The 14,157-nt window shown below is 41.7% G+C and overlaps 1 protein-coding gene across 1 annotated transcript in view; it reads left to right on the forward strand.

Annotated features, from left to right (window-relative positions):
- Positions 1 to 14,157, forward strand: part of LOC103265287 (hepatitis A virus cellular receptor 1) — a 31,546-nt gene that overhangs the window by 14,339 nt on the left and 3,050 nt on the right. Inside the window, 2 exon segments of the mRNA XM_021714977.1 lie at positions 9,201 to 9,315; positions 12,968 to 13,004. Of these exon segments, the coding sequence (XP_021570652.1) occupies positions 9,201 to 9,315; positions 12,968 to 13,004 (152 nt within the window).

Raw genomic sequence — 14,157 nt, forward strand, 5'->3', positions numbered from 1 at the left:
GGCCACTGCACTCCAGTCTGGATGACAGAGTGAGACTCCAACTCAAAAAAAATAAAAAAATAAAAAATAAAACAGCTCAGACACAGTGTGGTTATTTCGTATAGGGCCAAATAGCCTTATGTAATATATCTTTGTGACAATGAGAACACTGCTACACAGGAATAATATTTTTAAAATGTGGTCAAGTGTGGTGACTCATACCTGCAGTTCCAATGCTTTGGGAATTGGAGGAGGGAGGACCAAAAGTTCAAGACCAGCCTGAGGAACATAGCAAGGCCCTGGCTCTATTAAAAAAAAATTAGCTGTGCGTGGCAGTGTGCTTATAGTCCCAGCTACTCAGGAGGTTGAGGCAGGAGGATCGCTTGAGCCCGGGAGTTCAAAGTTGCAGCTATGATTGTGTCACTGCACTCCAGCCTGGGCAACAAGGTGAGACCATGTTTCAAAAAACAAAAAGTTTTAAATAGCTTGTATGGCAGCCAGCACTTTGGGAGGCAGAGGCAAGAGGAATGTCTGAGCCCAGAGATTCGAGACCAGTGTAGACAACTTTGCAAGACCACATCTCTACAATAAATTTAAAAAATTAGACAGGTGTGGTGGTGTGTACCCGTGGTTAAGGATCACCTGAGCCCAGTAGGTCGAGGCTGCAATGACCATGTGAATGGTGCGGTTGTTTTTTTTATTTCAGTTACCTATATAACAGGTATGTTTAGTAGCAAGTGAAACAATTTAACAGCAAGTTCAAAGTAGACTGACTCAAAAAAAAAAAGAAAAAGAAAAAAGATAATAGCAAAAAATGTGGGCTTTGATTTGATGTCAAGATATCTCCTAGGTTTTATGAAATCATGCAGCATATATTTTGAACCTGTAGGTCACCTTCCTGGGCTTTATATTAAGGAAGAAATTGAACACGTACATAAAGATGTATAAGAAGCTAGGCACCATGACTTATATTTGTAATTCCAGTGCTTTGGGAACCTGAAGAAGGTGGGTCACTTGAGATCAGGAATTCAAAACCAGTCTGGGCAACATAGCAAGACCCACAAAATTTTTTTCCTGTATGTAGTGGTGTGTGCATATAGTGAGTCCCAGGACTTAGGATGCTAAGACGGGAGGTTTCCTTGATTCTAGGAGTTCAAGGCTGCAGTGAGCTATCTATGATTGTGCCAGCCTGGGCAGCAAAACAAGACTCTATCTTTAAAAAAAAAAGAAGCCGGGCTCGGTGGCTCAGCCTGTAATCCCGCGCCTTTGGGAGGCTGAGGTGAGTGGATTGCCTGAGTCCACGGGTTCGAGACCCGCCTGGGCAGTGAGATCTTATCTCTACAATAAATAAAAAACTCAGCTGGACGTGGTAGCGCATGCCTGTAATTCCGGCTACTCGGAAGGCTGAGGCGGAAGGATCGCCGGAGCCCAGCAGGTCGAAGCTGCGGTTGCTGGGAGCGGCCATTGCACTCCAGTCTGGGTGACAGAGTGAGACTCCAACTCAAAAAGAAAAAAAAGAAAGATGAAAGAAAAATAAAAAAAGTTGTATGAGAGATGTTCATTGGTGCTGTTCATAATCATGAAAATGTTATAAGTGGCCGAACTTAGTGGCTCATGCTGTAAGTCCAGCTCTTTGGGAGGCCAAGGAGGGAGTGTTTCTTGAAGTGAGGAATTCGAGGTTCGAGACTGACCTGGGCAGCACAATTCTACATTTATGCCTGATTGTATAGCATTAAATTAGTAATCAGGGCCATGCCTATGAGCAGCTACTTTATTTATTTATTTATATTATTTTTTTTATTATAAAGATATGGAGTACAATTCAGGGTTAGGTATATAAAAGTTGATTATGCAGGTACCTTTGTTGATGAGGTATGTCCCTCCCTCCCCAGCAGTTTCCCTCAGCTACCAATCCCATACCCCCTCCCCTGACAGTTTCCCACTACTGCCAATCCCTTTCTTATAGTATTATAATTGTTCAAGGCCCGCTTATGAGTGAGAACATATGGTACTCTGTTCTTTGTTTCTGTGATAGATCACTGAGTATGATCAACTCCAAAGCCACCCAAGTTGCTGCGAAATCCATATGTTTGTCCTTCTTTATGGCTGCATAATATTCCATTGTGTATATGTACCACATTGTTTTTAATCCAGTCCAACTTCGATGGGCAACAAGGTTGGTTCCATGTTTTTGCTATTGTGAATAGAGCTGCAACAAACATACGTGTGCAGGTATCTTTTTTGTAGAATGATTTGAGTTCCTCTGGGTATATTCCCAATAGGGGAATTGTTAGGTCATATGGAAGGTCAATTTCTAGTTCTTTCAGAAATCACCACATTGTCTTCCAAATAGGTTGCACTAGTTTGCATTCCCACCAGCAGTGTAGAAGTGTTCCTTTTTCTCCACATCCTCGCCAGCATCTGTTGTTGTTTGTTTTATTAATGATGGTCATTCTTACTGGGGTTAGGTGGTATCTCAATGTGGTTTTGATTTGCATTTCTCTAATAATGAGTGAGGTTGAGTACTTTTTTCATGTGCCTGTTGGCTGCCTGTATATCTTCTTCTGAGAAGTGTCTATTCATGTCTTTTGTCCACTTTTTAAATGGGGCTCTTTGTTTTTTTCCTTTTGGGGCATTTGAGTTTCTTGTAGATCTTAGATGTTAGGCTTTTGTCAGATATATACAGTTGGCAAATATTTTTTCCCATTCTGTGTGCTGTCCCCTCTCTCTTGATGGTTTCTTTTGCTTTGCAGAAGCTCGTTAGTTTGATGAGGTCCCACTTGTCTATCTTATTTCTTAAGATATTGACCTTTAGGGTTCTGAATAGATATTGGTTGCCAGTTCCAATTTCCATAAGGATGTCTCCTGCATTTTCTAAGATTCTTATAGTTTGAGGTTTTATGTTTAGGTCTTTGATCCATTTAGAGTTAATTTTTGTGTATGGTGATAGGTAGAGGTCCTGTTTCAATCTTCTGCATGTGGTCAGCCAGTTTTCCCAGCACCATTTACTGAATAGGTTCTCCTCTCCCCAGTAGTTGTTGTTGGAGGCTTTGTCAAAGATGAATTGGTTGAGGAATTGAGGCTTTGCTTTCAGAATCGCTATCCTGGTCTATGTGTCTGTTCTTGTACCAATACCAGGCTGTTTTGATTGCTACAGCCTTATAGTAAAGTTTGAAATCTAGAAGTGTGATACCTCCTGCTTTGTTTCTTTTGCTAAGGATTCCTTTGGCTATTCGTGGTCATTTATGTTTCCATATGAATTTCTGTATTGTCATTTCCGGGTCTGAGAAGAATGGTGTTGGTAACTTAATGGGTATTGCATTGAATCTGTAGATTGCCTTTGGTAGGATGGACGTTTCTTCCTATCCATGAGCATGGAATATTTTTCCATTTGTTTGTGTCTTCTTGACTTTCTTTGAGAAGTGTTTTGTAGTTCTCATTGTAAAGGTCTTTCACTTCACTGGTAGGAAGATGCTGAGGTATTTCATTTTTTTTGTGGCTATTGTGATTTGGAATGTGCTTTTTATTTGGGTCTCTGCCTGCTTGTTGGTGTATAGGAATGCAACTGTCTTTTTCACGTTTATTTTGTACCCTGAGACTTTGCCAAAGTCCTTTATCAGTACAGCAGGTTTTTGACAGATTCTCTTGGATTTTCAAGGTTTAGAATCGTATCGTCAGCAAAGAGGGAAAACTTGACTTCCTCTTTTCCTATTTTGATATCCCTGAATTCCTTCTCTTATCTAATTGCCCTGGCTAGGAATTCCAACACAATGTTGAACAAGAGGGGTGAGAGTGGGCAGCTTTGTCTTGTTCTAGTTTTCAGGGGAAATGTTTCCAGTTTCTGTCCATTTAGTAGTATGATAGTGGTGGGTTTATTGTAGATGGCACTTACTATTTTGAGGTATGTTCCTTCTATACCTAGGTGCTTGAGGGTTTTTATCAAGAAGAGATGCTGGATTTTTTCAAAAGCTTTTCCTGCATCTAATGAGATAATCTTGTGGTTCTTGTTTTTACATCTGTTGATGTATTTAATGACATTTATGGTTTTGTGAATGTTGAATCAGCCCTGCATCCTGGGAATGAAGCTTACTTGGTCATGGTAGATGATTTTTGAGATGTGTTTTTGGATCCAGTTTGCTAGAATCTTGTTGAGGATTTTTGCATCTATGTTCATAAGGAAAATTGATCTGTAGTTCTCTTTGTTTGTTGGATTTTACCTGGTGTGATGTTAGCTTCATAAAATGATTTGGGGAGAATTCCATCTTTCTCAATTGCCTGGAATACTTTCAGTAGGATTGGTATCAGCTCCTCCTTGTACGTTTTGTAGAAGTCTGCTGGAAAACCATCCAGTCCAGGGCTTTTTTTGGTAGGTAGTTTTCTTATGTCAGAGTCAATTTCCTGTGTTGTTATTGGTCTATTTGGTGTCTCAATGTCTTCTTGTTTCAACCTGGGGAGGTCGTATGATGTCAGAATGTCCACCATTTCATTTAGGTTATCAAGTTTGTTTCCATATAGGTGTGCATAGTAATCTCTGATAATCTTTTGTATTTCTTTGGGGTCAGTTGTGATTTGATTTTTTTTATTTCTGATTGTGTTTATTTGGGCCTTTTCTCTCTTTTTCTTGGTCATTCTGGCTGGGGCCCATCAGTCTTATTAATTCTTTAAAAAAAAACTGTTTTTTGTTTTGTTGATGTTTTCTATGATGTTTTTGTTTTCTATGTCCCATATTTGGGCTCTCAGTTTTGTGATTTGGATTCTTCTGCTAAAGTTGGGGTTTTGGTGGTCTTCTCTTTCCAGCTTCCTTAGGTGATTTGTTAGGCTTTCTACTTGTGATCTTATCGTTTTCTTGATGTGTGCTCATAGAGATATAAATTCCCCTCTTAGAACTGTTTTCATGGCATCCCAGAGGTTTTGGTAAGATGTTTCTTCATTTTCATTTGTTTCCAGGAATCTTTTAATATCTGCTTTGAGTTCAGTGGTGACCCAGTAGTTTTTCAGTCTCATGCTGTTTAGTGTCCTTGTTTTTGTGGGCTTTGGGAAAATGTTGTTGGTGTTGATATTTATTTTTATTCCACTGTGGTCTGAGAATGTGCATGGCAAGATTTCAATCTTATGGAATTTGTTTATGGTTGATTTATGGCCAAGGATGTGATCATTCTTGGAGTATGTTCCATGTTGTGATGAGTAGAATGTATATTCTGTGGTTGTTGGGTGGAATAATCTGTAGGTATCTATTAAGTCCATTTGGTCAAGTGCCAAGTTTAGGTTCTGGATCTTCTTGTTGATTTTTTTGCCTTGATGATCTATCTAGGGCTGTCAGTGGGGTATTCAAGTCCCCTGCTCAAATAGTGTTAGAGTCCATGTCTTTTTTTAGTTTATTTAGTAGTTGCTTTTAAATGCTGGTGCTCCTGTGTTGGGTGCATATATGTTTAGGATGGATATTTCTTGTTGATGGATTGAACCTTTTATCATTATGTAGTGTCCTTTCGCATCTCTTTAAATTTTTGATAGCTTAAAGGTTGTTTTGTCTGATATTAAGACTGCAACTCCTGCCCTCTTTTGTTGTCCATTTGCCTGGAAACTTGTTTTCCATCCTTTAAATTTGAGTCTGTGTGCCTCTTTTATAGTGAGAGGAGTCTCCTGGATGCAGCAAATAATTGGATCATGGTTTCTTATCCAGTTTGCCCTTCTGTGTCTTTTCAGTGGTACATTTAGTCCATTCACATTCAGGCTGATTATTGAAATGTGATTGTTCATTGCTTTCATGAGGTTCTTATAAAGTTTTTTCTTTGCTTGCTTTCTTTTGGCTTTGGGTTTAATGTATATGTGTGGTTTCAAGTTTCTTGTTGTGCTGTATTCTCTGTTGAGTCTGTGCTCTGCAGTTCTCTTGGGAAGTGTGTGGTCATTCATTTTTTTTTATTTCTTCTGTGCTTAATACCTTTTTCAGTGTGTCCTGTAGAGTTGGTCAGGAAGCTGCATAATCAATCTCTTAGAGATTGGATTTCTGGGAAGGATTTTAATTCTCTATCACTGATGAAGTTGAGCTTTGCTGAATAGGACATTCTGGATTGAAATTGTTTATCTTTGAGGACTTTGAATATAGGGCTCCAGTCCCTTCTTGCTTGTAATATTCCTGCTGATAGGTCTGCTGCTATTCTGATTGGTTTTCCCCAGTAGGTAGTCTGACCTTTCTCTCTTTCTGCCTTTAGGATTTTTCCTTTTGTGCCTACTTTATGTAGGGGGTTGGTCTAGGAGTTGTGTCTAGGGGTTGGTCTTCTCTTCGATGTCTTGTGGGGGTTCTCTGTATCTCTTATGCTTGACTGGTCACATCTCTGGTGAGGTCTGGAAATGTTTTCTTGGATTACCTCCTGGAATACTTGCTCCAAGTTGTTTTCCATTTCCCTTTCTTCTTCTGGGATACTAATCAGGCATAGGTTCGGCCTCTTGATATAATTGCACATCTCTTGTAGGCTTTGTTCTTTCTTTCTTAGTCTTCTTTCTACGTTTTTTACAGATCGGGTTAATTCCATGTTCTGGTCTTCAAGTTCTGAGATTCCTTCTTCAGCTAGATTAATTCAGCTTTCCATGCCTGTCATCTTGTTATTTATTTCCTGGGTGAAATTTTTTATTGCCAAAATCTCTGTTACAAGTTCTTTCAGTGTTGTATCTTGTCTTTCTTGAGTCATATTCACTCTTTCCATCCATTCCCTAATCCCTGTTGTATTCTGGGGCCAGTTTTTGGTGACTTCCATTGTTTGGGCACCAAGGTCTGATTTTTCAGAAATTTTGCCTTTGGTACACTTGAAATTGCCTGAGGTCTTCCTTTGGATTTTCCTAATTTGTGATAGATCTCTTGTTTTTATCTTTAGTTCTATTATTCAGTGTCAGTGGGAGAAGCTTTCCCTTTTGATGTTTGCTCAGTCCTCTATTCTTCTCTGATTCGGGCTCTGGATTTGTTCTGTTTTGAAATAGGATGGTGGACGGGAAGCTTTGCTGTCTCTTGTAGTTTTTGAAATTTGAATAAAGTAGGGAATGGGGCGCACTGATCTCTTTGTAGTTCTTCATAGTCCTTTTCTGACCATACCCTTTGTCCCACTTGTCCCAACACTGGATCAGAGTAGGGAGTAGGGCACCTGGAACTCAGCACTTGTCAAATCCCTCTGAAGTTTGTACTTTCAAGATATTCCCTTGGGCCATGATCAATCCCTGAGTAGTTGATCCACCACTCACAGTGATCAGGTCTGTTACTCCATGGTGAGCAAGTTGGAGTGCTTTCTTGCTCCACCTTCAAGATAGTGGTGGGGTGCCTCTCTTGTCCTCTTCCTTGGGAACTTTCCTCTGGACTCCCCCCACCTGCCCTGCCAGGTGCTGAAGTGGTAAGGCAAAGCCAGGAGCCGGCAGTCTCTCTCCTGCTTCAATGGTGAGGGAGAGCCTGCCTGGGTCAATAGTTTTCTCTCTCCACTGCCCCCGCTTTTTCAAAGGAAAACTTCTGTCCATTAAAAAAAAAAGCTTTTGTGACCTGGGAAGAGCCAGGGATGACATACAGAAGCTGCAGCACCAGCTGTTGGAACAGGGGCCTGGTCACCCACTCACGAGCCCTACTTAGACAGTCTCTCCCAGCATTTTCTTCCCAGGGAGGGTTTGTTGATCTTAAAAAAAAAAAAAGAAAAAAAAGAAAAAGAAAATGGTGCTCAGCTTCTGTATCCCAACAATCACTAGGGTCCAAGCCTAGCTGCTGTGGCACCAGTCGCTGCACCAGGAGAGCCCTGGCTGCTAGCTCCCAAGCCCTCATTCAGTCAGCCACTTACACACCCACTCGCTCACCAGCACTTACACAAAATTTTCCATACACTCACTCACTCACATGGGAACTCACATAGTCCGACTGGCTCGGCCGCCATTTTCTTGGAGCAGCTACTTTAAATCAAGTTCATTTACATAAACATGGAATCTTGAAATACAGTCAAAAAACAAGTAAGAACCAAAACAATTCAAGGGCCAAATTTAGTAATTGTGCACATTCATATAATGCCACATAAAGTCAACTTACATATGAACAAAAACATATTTATGGAAATACCCTATTAACTTTTTTTTTTGAGCTGGAGTCTCACTCTGTCGCCCAGGCTGGAGTGCAGTGGCACACTCATGGCCACTGCAGCCTTGACCTGCTGGGTTCAGGCGATCCTTCTGCCTCAGCCTTCCAAGTAGCTGGAACTACAGGCATGTGCCACTACACCCAGCTACTTTTTAAAAAAATTTATTGTAGAGATGAGGTCTTTCCAGGTTCCCCAGGCTGGTCTCAAACCCATGGGCTCAGGCAATCCTCTCACCTCAGCCTCCCAAAGTGCTGGGATTATAAGTATGAGCCACCATGCCTGGCCTCCATTGACTTTTAAAAGAGGTATAATTTTACATGTAATATGTAGAAAACCATTTTACACATACCATTTTAGTGTATTTTTATTTTATTTTTGTTTTATTTTATTTTTGAGTTGGAGTCTCACTCTGTCGCCCAGGCTGGAGTGCAGTGGCATGCTCACGGCCACTGCAGCCTTGACCTGCTGGGCTCAGGTGCTCCTTCCGCCTCAGCCTTCCAAGTAGCTGGAACTACAGGCACATGCCACCATGCCTGCCTAATTTTTTGATTTATTGTAGAGATGAGATCTTGCCTGTATTTTTATTTTGGACACAAGGTCTTACTCTGTCACCCAGGCTGGAGGGCAGTGGTCTGATCATAGCTCACTGCAGCCTCAAGCTTCAGAGTTCAAGGGATCCTCCTGCCTCAGTCTTCTTAATAGCCCTGAGTGCAGGCATGCGCCACCACATTTGGCTAATTTTTTTGAGTGGAGACAGCGTCTCACTATGTTGCTCAGGCTGGTCTTCAAGCAATCCTCCATCTTGTCCTCCCAAAACACTGGGATTACAAGAGTGAGCCACGGCACCCAGACCAGTTTTAGTTTTGAGAAATGTATACTCATATAAATGTCACCCTAAGCAAGATATAAATATTTCTATCTTTCTAAATCATATTTTGAATTTAGAATTGACCTAGAATTTCACCATATGGTTATAACCTCCAATATTTGGTCTTATGCTCATGTTTCAGAAGTAAAAAGAGTCAATAAAGATAAACGTGACTGAGTAACTTATCCTAGAAAATGTTTTCTCTCTGTAACTCTCTAACAAGATGTGTTTTCAATCTCCTGTTGTTTCCTTAGCTAATGTCCACAGCTCACAATCCCTGGATGACCACCACCACTGAGATACTCTATGCTGGAATTGGTATTTCTGCCTTGGTATTGATTGTCCTTTTGGCTATCATCATTGACAAAAGTAAGTCATTTCAAGGTTGTTCCTAAGGGACTAGGAAGGGGTTCTACAGCCAGACTGCTTGGGTTCAAGTAGGTCTATACACCATGTGATTTTGTTGGCACATGACTTTCCTATATCCTAAAATCCTCATCTGTAAAATGCACATGGTCATACCATCCACCCCAAGCGGGATGTGAGGTTTAAATGTTTTAGTTCCTACAATGCTCCAAGAATGGTGCCTGGCACATAGTAAGTGCACAGCAATCCTACACTGTAATTATGGTAATTAGAACAGATCCTTTTGCCGTAAAGCTCTGTAAATCTCAAGGAGCTTACATTCTAGTGAAGTTTTCACTGAATACCACTGTTTCTTACACTTGTTCCTTATTTTTCAGTTATTGGCCCCCAGGAGACAAGTGAAATTCTCCACAAGAGAAGTTAAATAAGTTGTTCCTCTGTATTTTCTTTTCTTTTCTTTTTCTTTTTTGAGTTGTCCAGGCTGGAGTGCAGTGACATGCTCACAGCCACTGCAGCCTCAACCTGCTTAGGTTCAGGCAATCCTTCTGCCTCAGCCTTCCAAGTGGCTGGAACGGCAGGTATGCGCCACCACGCCCAGCAAATTTTTTGATTTATTGTAGAGATGAGGTCTAGCCAAGTTACCTGGGCTGGTCTTGAACCCATGAGCTCAGGCAATTCTCTCACCTCAGCCTCCCAAAGTGCTGGGATTATAGGCATGAGCCACCACTCCTGGCCTCCTCTATATTTTCAGGGGATTGTTTCCAGGATCCCCTCAATACCAAAATCTGTGGGATACTCAAGTCCCTCATAAGACCCAAACTATTATCCTCCCATGTATACTTTACATAATCTCTAGAGTACTTGTAATATCTAATACAGTGTAAATGCCATGTAACTTGTTGTTAGACTATATTTTTTAATTCTTATTTTTATTGTTTTTAAAAAGGGTTTCCGTTCCACAGTTAGTTAAGCCCAAGGATGTGGAACCCCTGACTACTGAGGGCAACTGTGTTAAGAAGTAAGAGTTTGTTGGAGAGGATTATGACTTTGAAGGCAAGAAGTCATTGTAATGTGTATCTCTTTCAGCAGAGGAGGCACATGAGACATGGGGAGGAGAACGTGAATGGCAAGACTAAGACTAGAACAAAAGGTGGACAGACTTGGTGGCTTAGCCTGTAATCCCAGTACTTTGGGAGGCCGAAGCGAGTGGATTGCCTGAGCCCACAGGTTCGAGACCAGCCTGGGCAACTTGGCGAGACCTCGTCTCTACGATAAATCAAAAATTAGCCGGGTGTGGTAGCACGTGCCTGTAGTTCCAGCCACTTGGAGGGCTGAGGTGGAAGGATTGCTGGAGCCCAGCAGGTCGATGCTGGGGTGTCTATGAGCCTGTGTGTGCCACTACACTTCAACCTGGGTGATGGAGTGAGACTCCAACTCAAAAAAAAAAAAAAAAAGAACAAAAGCCTTCCAAAAGCAACCACCCAAGTCTTCATGTTTCCCTTCTGCCAGTTGTGTGCATGTGTTTATATTTTTGTTCTTCTCTGTAAAACCCATCTCCACTAAAGAACCATAGTTATCTATTTTGCAAGACATTGTATTTGAATCCATTACTGATCCATTTCATGGGTCTGGGTAGAAGAGAGTTTAAAAATTAATAGTATGTTTGACAAATAAAAAATTTTCTCATCGTTATTTAGAATTTGGTTGGTCAAAAGGATTATTTAGAAATTGGGTATTATGGTAAGCGAAATAGCCAGACACAGAAAGACAAATATTGCATGTTCTTACTCATGAGTGGGAGTTAAATATATGTACATATGGACGTGGAGTGTGGAATGACAGACAATGGAGACTGAAAAGGGTAAGGGGTGAGAGAAGGGTGGATAATGAGAAATTTCTTAATGGGTACAATGTACATTATTCGGATGATGGATACCCTAAAAGCTCCGAAGTGGCCACTATGCTAAATATGCATGTAACAAATTTACTTGTACCCCATAGATTTATACAAATTTAAAAAAACTCTACAGAAAAAAAAAAAAAGAAAATGGTAAAATACCTTGCAGGGAAGTTCAAACTTTCCTGCTGTAGGTTTCACAATTTAGTACGCTGCAATAAATTGACCACAGACTAATAGGAGAAAGGGAAGACATATTTACTATATGCATGGGGAACACACCAAAATGAGGCTCATAGCAGGAGCAGATGGTGGAAACTTAGATACCCATTTCTTTTTCTTTTCTTTTTTACTTTACTTACTCTGTCACCCAGGCTAGAGTGCAATAGGACAATCTCGGCTCACTGCAGCCTCGACCTCCTGGGCTCAGGCCATCCTTCTCCTTCAGCCTCCCAAGTAGCTGGAACGACAGGCATGCATCATCACACCTGGCTAATTGGTTTTGACTTTTGTAGAGACAGGATCTCTCTTTGTTGCCTAGGCTGGTCTCAAATTCTTGGGCTCAAGCGATCCTCCTGCCTCGGCTTCACAAAGTGCTGGGATTACGGGTGTGAACCACTGTGCCTGGCCTAAACAACGATTTCTTAGGGCAGAGGGAAGTAGGGATTTGTAGGCAGTGTTAAAGGAAGAGTAAATGATTTTGGGGTGAAGAAGATGGCAAGGAACAATTTTCTCTGGCTCTGGGTGTGTTGTCGACTCTAGTCTTCCTGCGATAGCATCAGCTTCCCCCTGTGGATGCCATATCTGGGGAATGGATTCAGAACAATTGGACGTCTTCAGGAGATTCAGCCTTTAGGTAGACAGGAGAGCTCCTGAGAAAGCCCTTCCCTGTACTTGGTGCTCCCTGGGTGTTCTCAGTTGAAAACCCGAGCTAGGGCCAGGTGCAGTGGCTCAAGCCTGTAATCCCAGCACTTTGTGAGGCCAAGCAAGAGGATTGCTTGAGCTCAGGGGTTCAAGACCAGCCTGGGCAACTTGGCAAGACCTTGTCTTTACAATAAATTAAAAAAATTTGACCGGGCGTGGTGGTACACGCCTATAGTTCCAGCTACTTGGAAGGCTGAGGTGGAAGGATTGTCTGAGTCCAGCAGGTTGAGGCTGCAGTGACCATGAGCATGCCACTTGCACTCCAGCCTGGGCAACAGAGTGAGATTCAGACATGGAAGGAAGGAAGGAAGGAAGGAAACCTGAAAGCAGCATATATGGGGGTATTTTCTGAGCTCCAGCAACCTCACATATGCCTTTTTCCCTAACCAAAACAACTCTTTAGTTCCCTCTTAGGAGGGAGATGACTGTAGTGCCAAGCTTGCAAAAGTATCCTTTGATAGGGTGACCCTTGGTGTGACCTTGTGTCCCAGTTCACCTGGGACAGTCCTGCTTGTTGCCTGTTATCCAGCAGCCCATTAGAACAATGCTGGATGTCATCACTTTTCAAAATTAAAGATAATTTAGCAGTTGCATTAAAGTAAGTCAGGAAATGTTGATGAATGCACCAAATGGTGAGTGAAGGTGAGATACTGAACCATACAGGGTGTGTATGTGCTCTGAAGACTCAAAAGAGACACAGGCAGGAGTTACCTGGAGCTTCTAGGGAAAGTCAGGACAGAAATGATACACTTGATTAGAAACATCCTATAAAGTCTGGCTGACATATTTAATTTTCTCTTCACTCCTCTCTCCCCACTCCCCACCCCAATTTAGAGTTTTCCTATGTCAAATATGAAGTGCCACAACCCAGGTAAGTGCAACAGCGTGTGTATAGTTACCTTCTGATGTTCCTACTCTAGTAATGTGAAGAGAAATTTTCCGCTGTCTCTGTTCTTTATCTCGTAAACTCTCTGTTTTATACCCTGGATCCTGAAAATCTAGTTGAATGAGCTTTTTAAAATTGAGCTTTTTGTATATTTATTTATGCATTCATTCATTTATCTATTTTTTTTTTTTTTGAGTCAGAATCTCACTCTGTTGCCCAGGCTGAAGGGCAGTGGCATGCTGCTCATGGTGACTGCAGCCTTGAACTGCTGGGCTCAGGCAATCCTTCTGCCTCAGCTGGAACTACAAGCATGCACTACCCTGCCCAGCTAATTTTTTTATTTATTGTAGAGACAAGGTCTCACCATGTTGCCCAGGCTGGTGGCAAACCCACGTATCCATCTATCTATCTGTCTATCTATCTATCTATCTATCTATCTATCTATCTATCTATCTATCTATCTATCTATTAGTTGGGTTCTCACTCTGTCACTCAGGGTGGAGAGCAGTGGTACAATCAGAGTTCACCACAGCCTTGACCAAGTGGGCTCAGGTGATCCTTCAGCCTCAGTCTCCTAGGAAACTGGGACTACTGGCACACACCATCATTCCAGACTAATGTTTTTACTTTTTTTTTTTTTTAGAGAGACAAGGTCTTACTCTGTTGCCTAGGTAGGTTTCAAACGCCTGGACTCAAGTTGTCTTCTTGCTTTGGCCTCCCAAATTGCAGGGATTATAGGCATAAGCCACCGCACCCAGCTATTTTTATTTTTTAGAGACAGGTTCTCCCTCTGTTACCCAGGTTGCAGTGCAGTGGCACGATCATATCTCATTGTGATCGCCTTGATCTCCTGGTTTCAAGTGATCCTCTTGTCTCTACTGTCTTTTATAACTTCCAGTGGTATTTTGAGCTCGCCATTCCCTTGGAGTTAGGCAGAGCTGGGATAGAGTGAGCACCTCAGTCCTAACCCCTTCGAGCCAGAGGACTAAATTGCAGATTTTGCCTGATGATATTGAATGTCAAATGAGTTTCTTTTCTTTTCTTTCTATTTTTTTTTTTTGAGTTGGAGTCTCACTCTGTTGCCCAGACTGGAGTGTAGTGGCTGGTCCCGGCCACCGCAGCCTCGACCTGCTGGAAT

This window comes from Carlito syrichta, unplaced genomic scaffold (genome assembly GCF_000164805.1).
Source record: "Carlito syrichta isolate Samal-C Ts95f unplaced genomic scaffold, Tarsius_syrichta-2.0.1 Scaffold306309, whole genome shotgun sequence".
Classification (NCBI taxonomy): Eukaryota; Metazoa; Chordata; class Mammalia; order Primates; family Tarsiidae; genus Carlito; species Carlito syrichta.